This window comes from Zosterops lateralis (assembly GCF_965231275.1).
Source record: "Zosterops lateralis genome assembly, chromosome: 26".
In the NCBI taxonomy this organism is placed as follows: domain Eukaryota; kingdom Metazoa; phylum Chordata; class Aves; order Passeriformes; family Zosteropidae; genus Zosterops; species Zosterops lateralis.
The window spans coordinates 955,157-976,444 of NC_139786.1; the positions used below are offsets into that span (position 1 = coordinate 955,157).

General features: G+C 48.6%; 1 protein-coding gene across 1 annotated transcript in view; it reads right to left on the reverse strand.

Moving 5' to 3' along the window:
- Positions 1-741: 741 nt before the first annotated feature.
- The window catches only part of LGR6 (leucine rich repeat containing G protein-coupled receptor 6), a gene marked incomplete at its 3' end in the record, with an annotated part of 105,562 nt that continues 85,015 nt past the window's right edge, over positions 742-21,288 (reverse strand). The window contains exons 7-18 of the mRNA XM_083878661.1: positions 19,476-19,544; positions 17,704-17,775; positions 15,339-15,410; positions 14,276-14,344; positions 13,423-13,494; positions 10,469-10,534; positions 9,714-9,827; positions 8,913-8,984; positions 8,380-8,505; positions 5,383-5,543; positions 2,674-2,754; positions 742-1,982 (exon numbers count right to left, since the gene is read on the reverse strand). Of these exons, the coding sequence (XP_083734787.1) occupies positions 742-1,982; positions 2,674-2,754; positions 5,383-5,543; positions 8,380-8,505; positions 8,913-8,984; positions 9,714-9,827; positions 10,469-10,534; positions 13,423-13,494; positions 14,276-14,344; positions 15,339-15,410; positions 17,704-17,775; positions 19,476-19,544 (2,215 nt within the window). The remainder of the gene's footprint in view (positions 1,983-2,673; positions 2,755-5,382; positions 5,544-8,379; positions 8,506-8,912; positions 8,985-9,713; positions 9,828-10,468; positions 10,535-13,422; positions 13,495-14,275; positions 14,345-15,338; positions 15,411-17,703; positions 17,776-19,475; positions 19,545-21,288) is intronic.

A 21,288-nucleotide genomic window follows, 5' to 3' on the forward strand; every position in this document is an offset into this window, starting at 1 on the left:
GGTTTTTCTGGGAACTCTTTGGGTTTGGCTGCTGTGGGTTTCAGAGGCCTCTTGTGAGACACTGAGGGTCAGATTGGAGGACTGAGCATCCCCAGCTCCTGGTCCTGGCTGGAAATGAGAGTTGTGTCCAACCAATGAATGAATGAACAACGAGAGGGGATTCCCAAAGCAGAGGTGGTCCAAAACTCAGGTGTACACACGGAGACGCTGCTTTTGGTGACATAAAACAGGCACCAGCCCATTTCCAGGGGTGTGTGGGACCTGCAGAGAGCCCTAGAGGACAAGGGTTCCTGTGGGTGGCCACGTCATTGCAGTTGGCCATTTCCAGGGGTTGGCTTTGGCCAAGAGGTCTCTGCCTTGAGAAGACGAGCTTGGCTTTGCTGCAGGCTCCTCCTGGCTGGTGATGCTGCAGGGTGAGCAGGAGGAAGGTTTCCCTGACCCACTTCCTGAGTCGGTGGGGCTCTCTTCCAGGCAGTTCCCAGCAGGAAGCAAGACTCACACAGGGATTGTCTCCTCCCATGGCCAGCCCTGAGTGTCTGGAGCTCAGTCAGAGCCCTCCTGGGCCAGTGGCAGCTGGCAGAGCAGTGCCTGTCGCCCAGGCAGGCACGATGGGGATGAGGGTAGACAGGTTGTACTGGTGCTTTTCAGGGAGCAGTTTGTGTCACCTTGCTGGCCCCTCGGCACTGGCACTGGCCCTCGGTGTGTGCTGTGGGGCCGTTCCTGTGGCTGCTCCCAGGAGGTTTATAAGTGAGACGTGTAGGGTGGTGTGGCTGGGGAGGGGAAGAAGGTTATCCGGAGGCTGCTGCCAGACAGATCTCTGCTCTCTGAAGTTATCAGCGCCTCGCTGTCAGTGAGACAGGGACAATGCTCAGAACAGCCCCTCTCCTTCCTCCCCCTGGTGCCCACCCTCTGCTGGCAGGGGATGAGGGTCATGGAGGGGAAGCTGTAGCTGTCAAGGATGGGCTGCACTGCCAGGGAATCGGGGCTGTCACACATGTGGTCGATGTCAGAGAAGTTCACCAGAGCTTGGGTGGAGTCGTAGGAGCTTTTCTCCATGTCGTCAGCCCTGCAGGACTGGGGGAGGCTGCCCTTGTCCTGCCCCTTCTGCCTCAGCAGGCGGAAGTCATCTCTGAAGTGGGGGTTGAAGAGCAGGTACAGCAAGGGGTTGAGGCAGGCGGGCAGGGGCAGCACCACAAGAAAAACAGATTTGATGACCTCCGGGGTGATGAGGAAGAGATTGAGGGTAGAGGAGAAGGTGAGGAAGGCCACTGGGCAGTAGAGGAGGCAGTTGGTGAAGATCAGCCAGGCGACGTGCTTGACCATGGCGCAGTCCCAGACAGCACTGAACTCCCCCTTCAGCAAATTGCAGTAGAGTCTGATGTAGGTGCCGGTGATAGTCAGGAAGCACAGCATGTTTGTCATCACCAAGGCCACAGTGAAGCCCAGGGTGGTGGGTTTCCCCTCTGGGATGGGGTATGGCAGGCAGAGAGGCGACGCTCCGTATTCCCCAATGGAGAAGAGAGGCAGAACTGCAGCCACAGCCGACAGCAACAGGCAGACACAGGCAGCAGCCTTCACCTTGCCTAGAGATGGGGACTTTCCATAGCCCCTGACGCAGGAGGCAGAGAGGCTGCACTGCACAGCAGCCAGGGTCAGCAGGAAGATGGCAGCCTGGGAGGCCAGCACGGACAGGAACCCTGTCACCCTGCAGCCAGCACCCGTCTCCCACCTGGCACCAAAGCGGGCAAAGTGGCCGTAGGTGAGGGTGTCCACGAGGGCCAACATGCTGCAGGAGATGCCCGTCAGCAGGTTGGCCCCAGCGATGGAGCCCACGAGGAACTTCACTGGGGACAGGTAACTGGGGGAGGCAAAGACTGCCAGGATGACCAGCCCGTTGCAGAGCACCGAGACCAGCACGATGAGCCAGACTCCCAGGCGGATGATCCAGCTCTCAAAGAGGTGATCGCAGGGCTTGAAGGGACCTGGAAGACAAACCCCAAAGTTACACCCAGCAGATGCTGCTTCTCTCCAGTGGGGCTGCTCAGAGTGGTGGTCAAGTCCCAGCCCTCTCATGGCCCCACCAGCCATGTAGGTGCTGGAAAGAAAAATATGACATTGTCCACCCTCTTCTGCATCTGCCTCTTGGCTCTCCCCTGTGCTCCTGTCCCCACACTGGAGTGCCTCTGGCATCCTCTCACATCTCATCTAGGCCAGAAAAAAGGTGCAGGGAGAGGTCAAAATGAAATGTAAGAAACAACAAACTGGTCAGTGCTCCTAAAATGTAAAAAAGGTTGTGATTCCAGACCAACCAACACTCCTGGTGTCAGCCTGGCATTTGTGTCCCTCTACCATTACTTGTTCCTTCTCATGTTCCCTCTGGGAACTGGTGGTGTGGGAGATCTGTCAGGATGTTGCATCCTGCTCTGGCATTTCCAGCCTCTCTCTGTACACCCAGGACCTTGGCTCAGAGGTGTCTGTTCCTGTATGAATGGCCTCTGCACAGAGGGGATTAGCACCATGAGGTGAAGTGTCTGGGTGTGAGGGAGAGAGGGAGGGAGGGGGCTGGTGTGGCAGGGAAGGGACAGAGGGGTCTGGGCAGACAGGACATGGAATGGTATCAGGAGAAGCTCAAAGGATCCCAACTCTGTTCCAAGGGTCTCCCTGGCTGCTCACCAGGGCTTGGTGTGCACTGGATACTGGGGTGCAGCTTCGACTCCTCCAGGTCCAGCTGAAGATCATCTGCATCCAGGTCATCTGGGGAGGAGAGAACAAGAAATGGTTCAGAGAAGAACAAGCAGAATCATCAGAGCTGACTGGGCCAGGAGCTTTTCCTGCTGCCTGTCCTCCACACAGACCTTCCCAGCCTGCAAGTTCAAAGCAGCTGCTGGTGTCCAGTTTATCCCCTGCAGTCACTGCTGTGGAGGGGAGAAGATCTTGTAAACGTTTGGTGGATTGCAGTGGAGCCAACCCCTCTGTTTTTAGGTTACTCCCAACATCTGAAGTGTGAGAGCCCCAGATCCCAGAGCTGAGTGACTGCGGTTCCCTCCTCCCAGCACTCTTTATTAAAAGTAAAGAAATTCTCCAGCCTGTGTGGTTACAGAACAACAAAGCCTTCAAATGCATCTTCTCCATGGGAGCTTTCTGGGCAGGCCTTGTCCAATGTTTGTTCATCAACAGGGATTTTGGGCCTTTGTTCAGAGGGAGCCATCAGCCTCTTCTTGCAGCACAAATTTTTCGTCAGCAGCCACCACCACCAAACAGCTCAGCAGCAAAGAGACGAGGGAACGCAACATTTATTGCTTTATTTTATGCCCTGTAAAATCTTTATGCCCTGTTTTCCATTGTGGATGTTCCCAGGGTTTTGCTGAGGGCAGACTGGTTGCCTGTGGCTGCAGATTCTGCATCCATGGAGTTTGTGCAGCCAGAGTCTCTGTCAGGCTGGGAGCTGCACCCTGAGCCAGGCTGGGGTTTGCTGAGGGTCAGGCAGAGACCTCCTGGATGAAGAAGAAGCTGCTGGAAGAGAACAGAGCCAAGCCCTCAGCTGTGTTTTCAGTGTAGGTCGTCACCAGGGTGGATGGCATCCTCTCAGCCTAATCCATGATGTGATTTCTTGCTTTGTTCCCTGTTCCTGCTCCCAAAGCCCTGCTGGAACTCAGTGAGAACAGCTGCTCTCCTGCTGCCCTGTCCCCACCCATGGCACCAGCACAGCTCCCACTGGAGATCCTGGGAGGGTTTTCTGCCAGCAGGAGGAAAGGGAAAGGATGTGGTTTTGTTCTTGCTACAGCCTGGTAGCCAGAGAGCTGCATCTGTGGCTGTGGGATGAACTCTTTTTTGGATGAATGGAGTAGTGCTGGAGCCCAGGTGTGCACCTGGCAGCTCAGACACTGCCCAGGAAGGCAAATTCCCACAGTGCTGAAGATAAAGCTGATCTGAGTGGGATTTCCATGTCTAATCTGTTTAGAAGTGCTGCCTCCTCATGAAGCCATGCTCCCTGCCTGTGTTTGAAAATGTGCCTGGGATTATTTGATTAAAGGATGATGACAAATAACGTGCTATCTTTAGTGCCTCCTGACAAGCTCCATGGCTTTCTCAGCTTCAGGGAGCTTTGGAAAAAAAGGTCATTTTTGAATTGAAAATCTGTCCGCGTAAGAATTGAAATATTACTGCTGCTTTGGAGGCTGGCAAGGAAACACTCGCAGTGGGATGGAAAAATATTTCATCTTTGTGTTTTATAGTCTTATAAATCTCCAGTGTCTTTTCCAGGCACAGTGGATTCACAGGCTGTGATGTGCAGTCACGATACCCAAATAAAACAGACACAGGCTCACTCTGCTGAGACCCAGCCCTTGGGAAAGTCCAACCTGTGCCATCCATTTTCTCCTCAAAGCCCAGTTTTAAGCCCAGGTTAAACATTTTCACCAAGTGATGGATGATCTTTTGTTTTGCCTGGACTACTGAGCCTGCTGGGAATTACAGAGCAATCCTTTGTCAGCACAGTGGGATTCAAAGTGAAAAATGTACCTCTCTCTGCTAGAAACCAGCCCCTCTTCAGCCTGGGAACTGTGGAGAAAGGAAAATGGCTGTTGTGTCCATTGGGCTGCATTGATTTTGAGGAAGCTGTTATTTATTTGAATTTTGCTGAGGTGCCTCCACTTTCTGAGCTCTTACAGGAAAAATCTCACTTTGCCAGTAGTGCCTTTTCCATGAGAAAGGAGCTACCAAAAGTCAAGTGGGAGGAACAGGAGCAGAAGAACAGAAAACACTGGGCTGGATGTTTTTTCCCCTCTGCTCGTTCCCTCAGTCCTGTCCCAGCCAGGGCAGTCCCTGGGGTTTGCAGGGACCTGTCCTCTCCCTGGTGTTTGGGCACAGGGGGCTGCAGGGGGCCTGGCAGCTCCTGGTTGGGGTCTTGAGTACCTTTCTTGAATGACAGAAGTAGAAGTGCATCTGTCAGGACCCAGCAGGGTTTGCCAGGTGGTTGCAGAAGTTCATCAATAACTTTACAAGCTGCTGGAGGTGCTGGGCTGGGCTGGGCAGTGTCCCAGCACCCAGGATAGCAGGACATGAGTGCTCCCCTCTCACCTGCCACAGCCCTGTTCCATCATTGCAAACACCTGTTTGTAGGTGAACACATCCCTTTCCACCCTCAAAGCAGAGTTCCCAAAGTGTGAAGGTTTGGATGTGCCAGATCTTCTTTCTCCCCCACAGTGTCACCAAATGAAGGCTGTTTAAATCAATGGGCCACCTGTGCTGGAGGAGGCCCAGCCTGCCCTCCCTGTGGCAGGTGTCACCTCTGGCAGTGTCACCACCCCTGCAAAGGCAGGATTGCACCCAAACTCACAGCCCTGCCCAGGCACCCAGCACCACCCAGCCCTGTTTACTCACAGTGGTTATCAGAGTGACCTGGGAACAATTCCAGGGTCCTCTTGTGGGGATCCTCCTCCTCAGGGCTCAAATCTTCTGCCTTCCACTGGCTGGACACCCTGAAGAAGCTGCTGCAGCTCCCATAGGCACAGCACTGGTAGGCATAGGGCACCTCCAGGACTCTGCAGAGAGGAAAACAGAATTTAAACTGTGTCCTCTCCATGACCTGACCCTCCATTGCTTTGCACTTTTTGCTCAGTGCCTTCAGTTGTTCAAAAATGAAGCTTATCTTATACAGAGTCACAAAATATTCTGAATTGGAAGGGACCCACAAGGATCAATGCCCAGTTTTGAAGTGAATGGCCCCTACAATGTACTTTAACCAGCTGAGGTAACCTCAGAGTCAAAAAAAACCCCATGAAACACTCCACAGTTTCCGTGATGTCCCTGCAGAAGCCACGCTGATCTTCTCTGTATCATTGTGGTTTTGGTATCCAGGGCAGCCCATGGTGTCTCTGCACTGATCCATTTTTGCTGCTTAAGACACTCTGTCAATAGAATAATGTCAAAAAACCAGGTTTGGAAACCACTCTAAAGTTCCCTTGTGCTGGTTCCAGCCAGAAGAGGGTTAATTTTTGCAGTAGGTGTGAGGGAGCATGGCCAGGACCCAGAGGTTATTCTGTACCAACTTACTCATTGCTGGGGGGAAAGGACAAAATGTGATGGGGGAACCATCTGGTATTCATTTCTTGTTGGGGGCTTTCCATGTAAATAACTTTCTTTTCTTATACTTTTTGTCATTAATATTGTTGCTGTTACTGTTTGTGTCGTATCTCGTCGCTGTTTCCAGTAAATTGTTCTTATCTCAGCCCATGAACTTGGCCTTTTTGTGCCTCCAGTTGGGGAGGAGTGAGTGGTGCATGGTTTTAGCAGGAATATTAAACTGGAGAATATAATTCCTAAACCACCACACTCCTAAAAACCCTTCTGCTGTTCTCCTGAGAATAAACTAGCCCTTCCCTCCAATTTTCAGTAGAGTCTTCAATTTTTTGCCTCAAAACCATGTTTTTCCAGCCATCCTTTTTTCCCTTCAAGGGGAGAAGCCACCCTAGAGCAAGGCTCCCCTTGCTTGTTGTTGAAAACACCTTCAAAACTCCAATTCCAGCAGTCCCAGCTCAGGCAGGGAATTCTCAGGCCTCCCAAGCAAAGCAAGTTATTTAAATATGTCTGAATTCTGCTTGAAAAGTTGAATTGCAAGTTGCTAATTACAGCGTGTATTACAAGGTTAATTCCACAGCATCATCTGGATGCAATACCAGGCTGTCTGTCAGCAGCTGCATTTTTTGGCTTTGCTGGGAGTCAGGGACACTGCTGATTGAAGGCAAAGGAACCCCAGGTTTTCCAGACAATTAAGGTCCTCTGACGAGATCAGTAAATATGGTAAAACTCTATATTCTAAAAATATGCTTTTTGTTTTATGTTCCCAAACATTTCTGGCCGAGCCCCGGGAGGGTCTGGAAAGTTGTATACAAGCTGGTTTCCTGTTAAAGGCTCCAAATTAGATCTTATTATTGAAAGGTGGTCGGGAGGTGCAGAAATCCCACAAGGCTGAGAGCTGCTCCCAGATGATTTCTCCAGACATTCCCCCAAAACTGAGGCTACTTAATGGCAGTACCCCAAAATTCAGGGAATCCTGATGGGTCCATTGCCCATTTGTGGTTCACTGCAGCACTGCAGGCTCAGTTTCTCTGGTACAAATCCAAACCAGTTCAATGGGACTGATTTAGAGGAGAAAACACCCTGGAGGTGCTGGACTTGACCCACCCTGCACAGGGGACTGACATTTTCCAACAGGGATGATTCTCTGATTCTGTGGTTCTGTGAAAAAAGCTGGAGAGGACCCTTGGACAAGGCTCTGGAGGGAGAGGACAAGGAATCCTCATTTGCTACTGGAAAGGGCAGGGTTTGATGGGATATTGGGGAGGAATTCTGCCCTGTGAGCCTGGGAGTGCCCAGAGAAGCTGCCCCTGGATCCCTGGGAGTGTCCAAGGCCAGGCTGGATGGAGCTTGGAGCACCCTGGGCTAGTGGAAGGTGTCCCTGCCCATGGCAGGGGCTGGCATGGGATGAGCTTTAATGTTTCTTCCCAATCCACACCATTCTATTGTTCTGTGATCTCGAGTGTAGAAAAAACTCTCCAAACACTTCTGGAATCCCCTCCCATCTGGAAACCAGTCATGCAGCAGATCCCAGCTATGAGTTAAAACAGCCAGAAGAGTTTTAAGAGCCCTGCAGGCCCCACTGCTGGGGCAGCCTGCAGGGAGAGCCCCACACTTTTCCTGAGCTCTGTGTTGGTGCAGTGACCTGTGACCCTGCCCTGGTGTAAACTGGAGGAGCTCCAGCTTTGGGACCCCATCCTGGATGAGTGGGAGCATCAGCTCAGGCATTCTTGGCTTCAAGGGACACCCAAGCAAGATGTGACTTCATCTGAGAGGAATTTGTGTTTTCTGGACTGTGGAGCCCCAGGGCAGGTGCCACTCTGAGCCCCAGGAGCCAAGGAGGGGCAGGAAAGTGTGAGCCTGCAGCACAGCACTCTGCTCTGAGCCTTTTGCAGCCTCTTCTTCATCACTGTGACCCCTTGAGGCTCCTCATTAATCCATAACAGACAAGACATGGCCACACAAGCAGAGTTTATGGAAGAAAACCTGGATGTCATTAGGTGGGATTGCTTCTGGGAATGTTTTCCATGGAGAGGAGCCCTGAGCTGGGCCTGCTCCACACTTTCCACTTGTGTGTTGTGTGTGTGTGTTTGGGGTGGGAGTGGTGGCCTGGGAGCACGTCACTGCTCTCCTGTGGAACATATTAAAGATGAGATGTGTCAGCAGCAGATGAATCTTCCTCTACTCATGGGGCTGGAAGGGTGGAGAAAACACGAGCTGGGCAAGGGGAGGCTGAGAGTGCTGTGAGCAAATCCAGGCTGTGCTCAACACCAGAGGTTAAAGAGCCAACAATCCCAGTACCTCATTTTGGGGAAGCTCTCCTTGGTGAAGGGCTCAGAGAGAGCTGGGTTGCCTTGGAGCTTCAGGTGGGTCAGTCCAGCCAGACCATCCAGGGGCAGAGTGACCAGCTGGTTGTCAGTCAAGTCCCTGGTGAGGGGAGAGCAGAGAGGGACACCACGGTCAGGGCTGTGCTGCCAGTGCAGTGCCAGAGAGGGAACTGCCTCAACTGACCCCTTGGTGAGGTGCTGAAATGGGGCTGGGGGCTGCACTGGGGCCAGGAGACTCTGGAGAGAAGGAGAGCAGTCCCTGGGAAATTGAGGTTTAAGTGTTCAGGGTGAGAGTGTCTTGAAGCTGGGCCCCTCCTGCCCTTCATCATCCCTTTTTTAATAGTATTAATTGGGATTTGTTCTGTCCACATCAGTCCTGAGGGACCTCAACACATCAGTCTCTCAACATCTCAATCCCAGGTGTCCTGACAGCCCAGGGGTCAGTCTGAGGTCCTCAGATAACTCCTACCCATGGTCCTCTGTGAAAAAAATATCCCTGCCACTTACAGCTTGGTGAGGGAGTGCAGGGTCACAAAGGCTTCTGGGTGAATAAACTGGATGTAATTCCAACTCAGGTCTCTGCAAGACAAGGACACAGCAGTGAGAGGAGAGCAGAGTGTGGCTATTCCATGGCACTCACATTGCTGTGCCATGGGAAAAAAAAGATTTGGTGTGATTTAATTCACTTTTTAACAGCAAATAAAGACTGTCAGGGCTCTCTCCAGGTGTCACAGAGCCAATGGTGCCCTCCAGGGCCTTGTCAGCTCTCCAAGGTGCCAAACACTTAGGAGGTCACTCTGTGTGTGTGGGAAGTGCATTTTTGGGTGCACTTGGTGACAGTGGAGCACTTTTGAGTTGTGGGGAGGAATTTTCAGACCAAGCAGGATGCTCTGCATGGGTGTTGCAGGAGTGCATGGCCCAGGAGGAGTCTTTGTGAGGACAGGGGCTGCTGGGGCTCAGGTAAATCCCTGCCCTGAGCTCCTGCTGCCCTTCAGGGCTGTCTGTGATGGGGCTCTGCCTTGGCACAGGGTGTGGGTGTGAGGGGGCAGGTAAAGAGGGGGTCTGGGGGCACAGGGGAACCCAAAAGAATCACAGAATGTGTAGGTTGGAAGACCTTCAAAATCATCAAGTCCAACCCAGCCCTGACACCTCAACTGGGTCATGGAACCAAGTGCCACATCCAGGGACGGTGACTCCACCACCTCCCCGGGCAGACCATCCCAGCGTGGCTTGTGCCTTTTCTACAGTGGAATGGAAGAGGGACTGAGCAGAAAACCCTGGGAACCCCCCCAGCCCACCTGGGCTCACAGTGCCCCCTCCCCAGCTGCTCCCCTGGCAGGCAATACTTGCATGGAGCGCAGGGCCATGAGCTGCACAAAGGTGTCTGCTCTGATCTCCTGGATCTTGTTGTGCTGGAGACCCCTGGGAAAAACAGAACCTGGTCTGAGAAGAGAGAGCTGGAAGCAGTGTTCCTGTGTTATGGAGATCTTTGTCCCAGTGCAGCAGACTGTCATAGTAGAAGTTGCTCTGCTCTTATTTTAAGAGTTAAAGAAGAGTTTGAGCAGCCAAACCTGCCAAAGCCATTTTCTCCTCTCAAAGCCATTTTCTCCTACAGGCAGCTCCAGGGCTCAGACATTTCCATGTAGTTTCACAGTGTTCTAATGTCCAGTTTGCCAAGGCTGGATGAGCTGCTCTGACTATCCAGGCTGGGCTGCTACAGATGGCAGGGACAGACTCTCCTGTGGGTTTTGTTGTTTTTTTTTTTTAATGCTCCCAGATATCTGTTCTTCCAGGCAGCAGAATTCCGTAAAAATACAATCATGGAGTTCTATCTTAATTTTTAAAAAAAGAGTTTTTCTTTTAAGTCTTTCTTTTCTTTAAAAAAGGGAATATATTTTTATTCTGTATGTGCACAGAGGCAGAGTGGAGCTCATTGCACTCCAAACAGTGAGTTATAATGCCCAATTTTCCCAGTGCTTTGGGAGTTCTGTGTGTGGTCCCTCTCCCCAAAACAGCCCTTTTCCCCCAGAGCAGAGCTCAGACAGGGACCTCTCCATACTCACAGCTCCTCCAGCTGCTGGCACCGATGGAAGCTGGGCAGCTCCTCGATTTGGTTGTGTGACAGCTCCCTGCAGGGAAAGGAAGGGACAGGAATGTTGGGACAGCAAAAACCAGAGCTCCTGAGCCTTCCCTTGGAGCTGCTGGAGAGTGAGGGGACCTCACTTCATCCTGCACAGCTCCACTTTTGGTGAGTGGGATGTGCATTGTGCACCTGATGGTGGCTCTGGGTGTCCCTGGGCAAGGCAAGGGTTGTCCCATGATTTATCTACCCCCAGAACAGGCTGTGGGTGATGGAGCTGCTCATCCAGCTGGGCTGGGATTGTCCTCCCCCTGTGAAACCCTCCTGTGCCACTTCTGCCCTGATTTCTGTGGGCACAGCACTGAGATATTCCTGCCAGGGCTCACAGAGCTGCAGATGTGCCTGCAGAGCCTGGGGAGGTTCTGACCAGCCAAATTCTCTCCTCCCTCCTGGCACAGCAACCCCACTGCCCATGGCCTGCTCCCCATTTAACCTTTCCTGCCTTTCCCCCAAGGTTAGGGAAGGGATTTGGTTCAGGACATGACAGACTTTGAAAACTTCTGGTCCTTGTTGTTTCAAGTGCTGTCACTGGAAAGCAGCTTGCAGCAAACTCCTTTTCCCACTGGTTCATGGCCCAGTGTCATGTCAGTATCTAGAGTAGAGTGGCTTGATAGTCAGAGGAAAACCCACCCTGGCACAGCTTAATGAGAATTTATTGAAGCTGAAACAGGCTGGGTAAGGAGCAACGTTTAAACCCAGCTCTTTCCCCCACCAGCAGAGACTGGATTTGTGGTTGTTCAAGGGAAATTTGCCCCAGGGTGAAGTTTTGTATGTGGTTTCTTTGCCGACTTTCCAAACTCGGTTTCCATCTTTCTGCCAATAGATTGCTCCTAAAATATTTCAATTATTTTTATTATTATTTTTTTTTGTTGTTGCCAACCCACTCACCACCAGTTTTCCATGGCGGGGAGGAGGAGGAGGAGGGAAAAGCAAGCAGGAGGTTTGTGCTTGGCTCTGGAGGTTGTCACCCAGGATGGAGAAAGAGCCTTATCAGTCACTTTTCCCTGGTCCCTGTGTCAATCCATTGACAAGGCTGCAGCTCAGATAACAGTGATGGGGCAGAACCAGCCCCAGGAGTTGTTTCTGGTCCCAGCCCAGAATCTACAAACGGAGTCACTCAAGCTCTGTTGGCACATACAGGATGAAGGTGCTGATGGCACCAAGGGACTTCAGCTCTGCTCAGCAGAATGTCACTATTTCTGCTTGAGAGGAAAGACAAACCTTCCAGAGCTCCAAGAGCACTTGGAAAGCTCTCTCAGGCCCAGGGTGGGATTGTGGGGTGTCTGTGCAGAGCCAGGAGCTGGACTCGATGCTCCTTGTGGGTCTCTTCCACCTCAGGGAAATGAAATCTGTGCCCTGGACAGGAGCTCTGGGTGGAAGCAACAGGATGATGCCCAAGGCTGCCCTGCCTGTGTGTGCTGGGTTCAGCACTGGGGGCACCCCAGGGTGGCCAGGACCCTCTGCCCCTGCAGTGGCTCTGCAGTCCCTGTGCAGGATCCTTGCAGAGAATCTATGAGGCCAGAAATGCAGCTTGGACTGTGTCATCTCTGGTCATCTGTGTCACAGTCACAGCTCCTCTGGCTGCCAGAGAACAACCCCTGGCTCTGTGGGGACAGGGGACCAAAGCATTTCAAAGGGAAGAGAGATGTAAACAGGCACAAACATTGGCCCACACACCCTGACAGCAATGCAATTAATGTCAGGAAAGGTCATTAAGGAAGAGGAGCGAGGAACAAGGTGGTGAGTCCCAATAAAACTCCACCACATGGAGAGGGGTGGGCACAAAGAACAGGCTCTGCTGGGAGGGTTTGCAAACTCTGATAACTTGCAAACATAAACAGAGGTTTGGGACCCAACAGCCTGGGCCAATCCAAAGGCTGCACTCCCATAGCAAGTCATCCATTGAATTGGTCCAGATGTCTGAAGATGAGAGATGTTCCCTACAGGGACATCTGGAACCAAAAGCCTGTAATCTCCTAAGTTACAAATTGTCTTATTTTATTTTTATGTTTTACTCTTGTTTCCAATTTCCGTGATCAAGAATTCACTCCTGTTGCTTTCCTGGAACAAACTTGTTTTCTTTTTCAGCTTGCTTGTATAAAGACTGATGAGAGGCAAGCCTGCTGTTGCCCTAAGGCTGCAAACTTGTATAAATCTGGCTCATGACTCATTTCCTGAGGATGTCTTTGACTGCAAACATAGTTGGGGATCTCAGGAACCATGGGTGTAATTCCTGAGATGATGCAAAACCTTCCTGAGATGTTGATGCACCGAGCTAAAGGAGTAAATGTGACCCCACCAGCATCACTGAGGGCCTGGCTAAAGGCAGAGCCAAAGAAATGCAGAAACTGAGTAAAATCCTGATCTGGCTGTGCTGCCCCATGAGGAAATGTGTCTCCATCAGGTCAGACCTGATCCCTCCTGGGATGTGAACAGGATCCTTCCTCCAGATGTTAGAACTTGCTGGAGCTCCAGCTGCAATAAGCCAAGGCTGGGGCAGAGAGTGAAGGTGATTTCCCGGTTAGTTTTGGGCTAAGAGCTCCAGCACAGCTGGAAGCTGTGAAATGCTTCTCACTCATCTCCTTTTGTACCCTCTCTACTCTCCTTTCCTGGGGGGTAGGGATATTTCCTACTGATGCAGAGCCAGGAGGATGTGCCTGAGTGCAGCCCTGAGACCAGAGCACCGTGCTGGGATGAAGCAGCCAGTTGAAGAACAAGCAAGAGCTCAAAGCAGTGATTAAGAAATTGGTGATTTCTGCATGGAAAAGAGGATGGAAACAAAAACCACAGGATGGTCTCCCACAGCTGGCCCTTTCCCTGAGCTGGACAAAAGGCAGGCCCTGTTCCTGAGGGCAGTTTTTTACACAGGTTACTCACAGGACTCGGAGGCTGGGCAGCTGCTGGCACATCCTTCTGGGGAGGAAATGGATTCCTGCCCGGGTCAAGGTCCTAGAGAGGTGGAGGAGAGAGAAGAAATGGTGTTGCTGACAGCCAGAACCCAGACTGTGACCCAAAAGCCCAGCTGCCCAGTCCCGGATAGCGGCAGGAGAGAAAATATCAGCAGGACAATAAAATACCATAGAGAGGATGAAAAACTGCCCAGGAGTTTTGGAAACAGGTAGAATGGATGGAGGGATGGATGGATGGATGGATGGATGGATGGATGGAAGGAGGGATGGATGGAGGGATGGAGGGATGGTGTGTCCCTGTGTCCCCGAGCATGGCGTGGCCAGGGGCTACTCCCACTTTGGGCTCAGCATGGGGACTGGAGAGAGGAGAGCTGTGTGTGCCCAGAGGCAGCGTGTCCTCCAAGGGCCTGGGGGGTGAGGAGGGGACCAGAGTGGATGCAGGAGCCTCAGTTCAGATATTCTTGAGCTGCACCACGGTGCTGGCCCCAGTATGGGCAAAAGCTCTGCACTCAGAGCTTCACTCCTTCACAGCAACAGAGAGAAGGAAGAAAAAAACCAACCAACCAAGAAAAAAAAAAAAAAAAAAAAAAAAAAAAAAAGACTGGAGCACACTCAAGACTACCCAGAGAGCCACTCACAGGGAAGAAAGCTGCGTTCAGGAGCCACAGGGGTGAAACGAAGCAGAAGGGTGAGCGACCAGGGAGAGGCAGAGCTGAACACTGCACAGCACTGGGAAAGTTGTCCTCACTGAAACAGCCTGGAGCGCCTTGCAGGAGGAAGAGCACAGCTAGCAGGGTAAAAGGGACAGAGGTGCCACTCACAAAACTTCAAGGCTGGTGGTGCCTTTGAGGTCTGGGAATTCCCTGATGTCTGTTGCCCCATTGAGTGACCTGCAGGAGAAATGAGGGTGAAGTGAGGTGGAGCTGGAGGCAGACCCAGAGCCATCAGCTGTGGTGGAAAATCTGCTTCCTGACACCCAGAATTGATCAAGGCCCAGCTCCAGCCTGTCCCTGTGGCTGGAGCAGACACCTCACACCGTGTGGATACAGAGAGATGGAGCTGGGCATTTCTGTGTATGGAGACCTGGCAAGCTCAAAGCCTCTCCCAGGCACTGACATTCTTGGCACAATCTCTACCCAAATTAAATAATAATAAAAAAAACCCAACCAAACAATTACCATGGGGAATGTAAGCAGGGCATCCCACCCAAGCCTCCCTGGGTCTATGCATTTGGATCTAAAGAATGCAGAGTTATTTGAATGATTTATTTTATGTGCTTGGGTGAGGCTTATAAATAGAGATTTACGAGGTTGCCTCATGCCTCAGTATTTTTAGTTCTGTGCCACAACAGGTTGGCTGAAAAGCCAAAGTGGGGCAGCTGTTGTGGTCCAGGTGGTGCCTGGGCCAAACCTGTGAGGGAAGCACTGCCACTGCTGCCTGCCCTGTAATATCATTTGTGCCGTGGTGCTGGGACATTTTCCTCCACTTCTCCAGCTTGAGGAGGAAGGGAAATGCCTCCAGTGTTCTCCTGTTTGGGCATTTACACAACAACAGCAAAAACTGTGGCACTTGTGTGTGAGGTCTTTGCTGCTCCTGGCACAGCTGTGGAGACCCTGGAAGGCTCAGTGCCTGTCTGGTGTGTGAGGAGGAGGAATTAGTGGTGCCTCCAAAATGCCCTTGTCAGAATTGTCTTTCTTCAGAAGAAAATATCTGCAGTGCCCACTCTTGGAGTGGCCGTTGGGGTTGGACAACAAAGAGACTTCATGGTCCTCTGTTGGCACAGGGATTGTTGAAAAAAGGGAGGGAGGAGGCCACAAAGGTGCCCAGCACACAGGGCTTGGAGCTTGGATGTTACCTCTGTAGGGATGTGCTTGGTGAACTTACAGAGTGTGGAGCTTTGGCAGGTACTGGAAGGCAGACTGTCCAACAAACTGGATGGGATTGTCATAAAAGTGGCTGCAATGGGAAAGAGGGACAGGTCAGAGTGTGCTGCACACGAAGAGGAGATGCTGGTTTAGGTCAGGAGCCTCAGAGCTCCCAGCCATGAGGAAGGTGCTCCTGTGCTGTGAGGGACTCTTGTTCCCAGACAAACACAGACTCTCCCATGGCCTGTTTTGGCTGGACATTGGCACAACTGAGGTCTCCTGCTGCTCTCAATGGGCCCCTTGGGGTCCTGCTGAACCAGAGGGGCCAGAAAGGTGTAAAGCCTGTCCTGGGCTGTGGTGTAGGATGTGCACACAGTATTTATTCCATCCCCATCCCCATGAGCTGTTGGAACCAGGTGGGGCAGTGTTTTCCCAGGCCCCTCCTTTGGGCTCTTCTGCTCATGGCCCATCAATGCCTTGCCCAGGACTCACAGGGAACTCCCTCCAGGAGCTCTCTCTGTTTAATGGGCCATCAAGGAGCCACTGCACGACTCCTCATCCCATTGGGAGATGCTGCCAATGCCCAGGGGGAGGAGCCAAGCATTCCCACCTGGAGAGAATCTGGGATTTGGGACAGGACAAGCAGCCCTGAGCCACTGGATTCCCAGAGGAGCAGAGCTGCCAGACCTTTCTGTGGGATCACTGCTTCAGGAAGAGCCCCTCACCTGGACTGCTCCCAGCACCCTGCTCAGGGTGTGTTCTGACTCTGTCAGTGCTCCTTTGTGTTATCGCATTTATTTTATTTTATTTTATTTTATTTTATTTTATTTTATTTTATTTTATTTATTTTATTTTACTTTATTTATTTTATTTTATTTTATTTTATTTTATTTTATTTTACTTTTTTACCTGTCTTTTTATTAAATTGTATTTCTGACTCAGAGCCTCTCACTCATTTTTCTTTCAAACCACGACAGTCACTTTCCAGCATTTTCAATATCTGTGTGGTTCAGAGGAATATCCAAAAAATCCCAGCTGTGCCTGGCTCAGAGCTGACAGCTCTGCCAGCTGGGTGTGTTTATCTGCAGAGCTTTGTGTCCCCAGGTCTGGGGCAGACACACAGAGATCAGGAATCCCAATTTCCTGACACGTTTATTCCTCGTGTTCAGAAAAGCTGCTGGAGCTGGTGGTTCCTTCTCTGAACACGAGGAATAAACATCAGCAGATGTCAGCCAGGGCTTGGGCTGTTTCCATGCAAACCACCTGTATTTTTGTTCCTTCTTTGTGTTATAAATGTATATTATAAAATTGGCTTTTGGCAAGATGTGTGCTGTGTGATTAATAACGTTGTGGTAAGGATATAGGATATAAGATTTTTATTTCTGCTGTTAGTAAAGAAAATGAGGCATAGTTGATATAAGTGTGCTTAAACTGTCTGTTTGGTCAGAATAACATCCAATGAACATATAAAAAAACCTCTACTACTGATACACCAACTGTCAGCATCTTCCATTTAAAAAAAAGTATGGACCAAAACCCAAATTAAAAGTAATAATAAAGACACAGTAACAAAACACACATACTCTAAAAAGGCAGACCCAAAATAATTATATATAATTATAATATATATAATAATATATAGAATATATAGAATATATAGAATAATATATATAATATAATTATATAATTATAAATATATATAAAAATACAATAATATTATATTTAATAATATATTTAATATATAATATATTATTATTATATATTTAATATATAATAATATATAATATAAAGCAAAATAGTTCCTAAAATATAAAAACTAATTTATGAAAAAATATGAATATTCATAAACTTATGCAATAAAAAATGTATTTAACAAATGTCTCTGAAATAGCAAAGTGTGGACTTAGCTGAGTGCCAAGTCACCTGGCTGGCCATACTTTGCTTTTTTATCTCCTAATTTTCTTATTTTTTTATTAAATTTAATTTTTTAAATCTTAAATTTATTTTTAATTTTTATAATTTTAATAATAATTATTTAATTATTATTTAATATATTTAATATTATTTAATTATTATTATTTAATTAATAATTATTTAATTGAAAATTATTATTTTTAATTTTTAAATTTTAAATTTATTAAATTTTAATTTTTTTATTGAACATATTTCTTAAAATTTACCAAAATGTGAACCTCGTTTTTCACAAACTCAGCTGCAGGGAAAGGAGAACCCACAGCAATTCTGAGAAGCAATTTCAGCCTCCTTTGGCACGTGGATAACAAATATCAGATTCTTATTTGTTCAGAAATCCCAACTAAAGACATCAGGAAATGCCCCTTTCTGGGCGATATAAATATAAATAAACATTATTTAATTTTCCTTACATTGTTTGCAGGAGGGGATTCCCAACGAACGCGTTCTCTGGAATAGCTTTGATGTTGTTGTTATGAAAACCGCTGTTGGGAAAAAAACAACTATCTCGATATTAATTAAATTAACCTTCTTTCCTTCAACGCTTTTAAAGCCAGAGAACCTTCCAAATATACATCAAATAAAGGAGATCCAGGCTCCTTCCAGGTGCAGCATCATCCCAGCAGGTGAACAAGGCCTGTGGTTTGGCAGGACAAAAATCTGCTGCATTTATTCTGCTCCATCTGTGACTCCACCAACCCCACCCAGGAAAATACAGAGAGTTATGGTTTAACGCTTTACAGGTCAGGAAACAGAAAAGAAGCCAAAATACAAAATTTTCTATCCTCCAGGAACGAGAATTTTTTTATGGATGGTTTTCCTTTACAGCTCCACAGCTGCCAACCAGAGTTTAATAACCAGAGTTTAATAATTCCTGCACCAGGAATTTATTGAATTAAACCCATGAATTAAAGGGTTTGTAGCTGTAGCTGGGATATTTTTGGTAGCTCTAGCTGGGATATTTTTGGTTTGAGAAATTATATATATATATATATAAAATTATATATATATATAATATTATATAATATATACATAATATATAATATATATAATATATATTATATATATATTATATATAATATATAATATTACATATTATGTATTATATTATATAAAATATATATAATTATATATATATTTGGGTTGAGAAATTATATATATTATATATATATATTTGGGTTGAGAAATTTTATATATATATATATAATTGGTTTGAGATTATGTAAAATTATATATATATATTTGGGTTGAAAAATTATTGAGAAAATTCCTATCAGCCAATTTTTGCAGCAGGAGAGATCTCTGTGGCCACAGTGTGTCCTCCTGCACAGCCAAATCAGCCACAGGTTCCCGTGTCCAGGAAAACAAGCTCTGGGTGATGCCCAAGTTCTTTATCCCAGAGAAGTCTGAGATGGTGATTAGTTGATGATTGTTTGGAATTTGCCTCTTTTTTAGTGACAAGCATTTCAAAAACCATCTCAAAGAGGAATTAAAGCTCTTATTCTCATTTCGAAGGTGAGAACAATGATGATATCTGGGCTGAACAAAGAAATTTCCTGAGGATTGTTCCAGTAAAGAAAAAAAATAGTGTCAGATTTTTTTCCTCCCAAGGCTGCCAGAAACAGAAACATGTTTTTGTGCCACCCCAGGCTGGCAGCAGCTGGAACTGTGGATCCACATCAACCCACCTCACCCTGGGGCTTCCACCTTCATGGGTGATAAATGGATTTTTTTTCTTATTTTTAGTGTCTCCCAGGCTGACCAGATAAGAGGAAGGAGGGGTCATCAACTTTGGGAATTCCCTATTATAAATTTCTATTATAAATTCCCTATTATAAATTTCTATTATAAATTCCCTATTATAAATTTATCCTCAGGGAGATATAAAACACTTTCTTCACATTAGAAGAGGTGGGCACAGGGCTCACAGCAACAAGGACAAGTCCAGGTTGTGGAATGGACATCAGATGGAATATTCCAGAGAACAGATGGAATTTGAGCCCCTGAGATGCCAGAGGAGAGTGAGGCTGGCAGAGACTCCCATGCCACCATGGGATGGGATAAAAACTGCTTTGATGCAGTGGATGGGAAGGAGAAGAAAGGCTTGGGTTGAGCACACGAGATGCTTTATAGGTCACTCTCCCACAGGCAGCAGTTTGGAAAAGGGAGAAATGGAAAATCTCACAGCTCCTGCAGCCGGCCCAGTGTCCTGATAGCCCCGGGGAATTCCAGCAGCTCGTTGTAGTTCAGATCCCTGAAAAGACAGAGAAGGGAAAAAAACATTCCATTAACATTTCTGTAGGAACCCAACCGTGTTTATCTGTGCTTTGAAGCCGCTGGAAACTTGGTTGTTAACATGGGACGCGGGTTTTTCCTACCACTGCCTGGAAATAGAATTTCACACAAATTCCTGCAGCAGGAATATTCCCTGTCACTCTCAGGTGAGAGTCAGCCCAAGCCATGGCTGTGGGGGCCCTGGTCCCTTCTCCCAGGAGCTCAGCCCTGGGGTTTTGGCTTTGAGTAATTTTTTCTGGCCTTTCCAAGTCAAAATGGGATTATTTGAAGGACAAGAAACATCTATGAGCCAAAGCTGGGAGTGATGTGCAAGAGGTACCGACATTATTGAGCATTAAGTCTAATTTGCTGTGTAGTAAAATAAATAAAATATACTGTGTTGGTTGTAATTACAAGTACAGAATTTACCCACCTCGACTTGGCAACTAAAAGAGACATCTGAGTCTGAACGAAATCTCAACAGTTGTGTTTGTTCTCCAAGGATGGGCTTAGGAAAAGGATTTATTTGACTTTTGGGGCACTGATGGAAACCTGGGAGGAGCAGCCCTTCAAAGGCACCAATCCTGCTGTTTGCTGGGGACACCCATTGGAGACTTGCTGGGTTTGGGGTGTGCAGCACTTCTCTGCCCAATTTTCTCCTTGCAAGGCAATTTCAGCTGTCACAGTAACATTGGCCATCCCACTTCTCCATCCACCAAAGCCTGAACACCATCCACTCCTTCCTACCTGCAGGACACTCCCCAAGGTGTGAGTGGTGGATCCTTTGGAACACCATTGCTGCCTCCTGGAGATTGCTGCATAATTGCACTTAATGAACCTCAAAGTAATTACCGTGTAACCTGGGTTGTGGTTTATGGAACAGAAATAACTGAGCATTTACACAGCCATGGGCTGCTGCCCAGTTACCCGGTAATTCTCATCCCCTGGTCATTATTTTATGATTTTTCTTGGCCTCATTGTCTGTTACATCTTCTCTCACTACCTGTGCCCCTGCTTGGGAACGACTCCACGGCACCACCTCAGCTTTGCCCTGAAGGTGTTTACATGGGAAATCAACCCAGAGTTTCTCTCCAAATCAGCCCTTCCAGGACTTCCAGCTTGTATGATTTATGGCTTGAGGAACGCTTATCACAGAATTACAAGACAGGGCACAAACCCAAGAGAAAAAAATATGGGATGAGGTTGTCGTGGGCGGATTTTGTCTCGTGGAGCTCTGACAGGGTCCACACCAGACGTTGTTGGTGGATTCCCTGAGGAGCCCAGGTGCTGTGACAGGTTCAGGGCACTTTTCCCTCCTCCAGTGACACCAGGATGTGGATGCTGGTGCTTTGTGCAGGGATTTGAACAAACAAATCCTGCACCTGTAGGACCCAGAGATGGTTCGTGTTGTCTCATTGCAGTGCTGGCAACCAGCAGGGAAGGAGCTCAGGGCTGGCAGTGGGACCATGAGCTCTGCCTGGTCAGATCCCAGCACACCTGAAGCTGCTGTGCCTGTCCCAGGAGTGGAACAGGAATGATGTGTCCCCTCCAAACTTGCCCTGACACACTCTGTTCTCATCTGGCTCCGAGCAGATCAGTGGTTTTCCTCACTCTTCTCTTCTCGAGCCCAAATCGAGCTGTTCAAGGGTAAATAGCCCAACACAGCCTCACTCTTTGCTTGTAGCTCCCTTTCAGCTGCCTGGATAATCTTGGCCAGTGTCTTG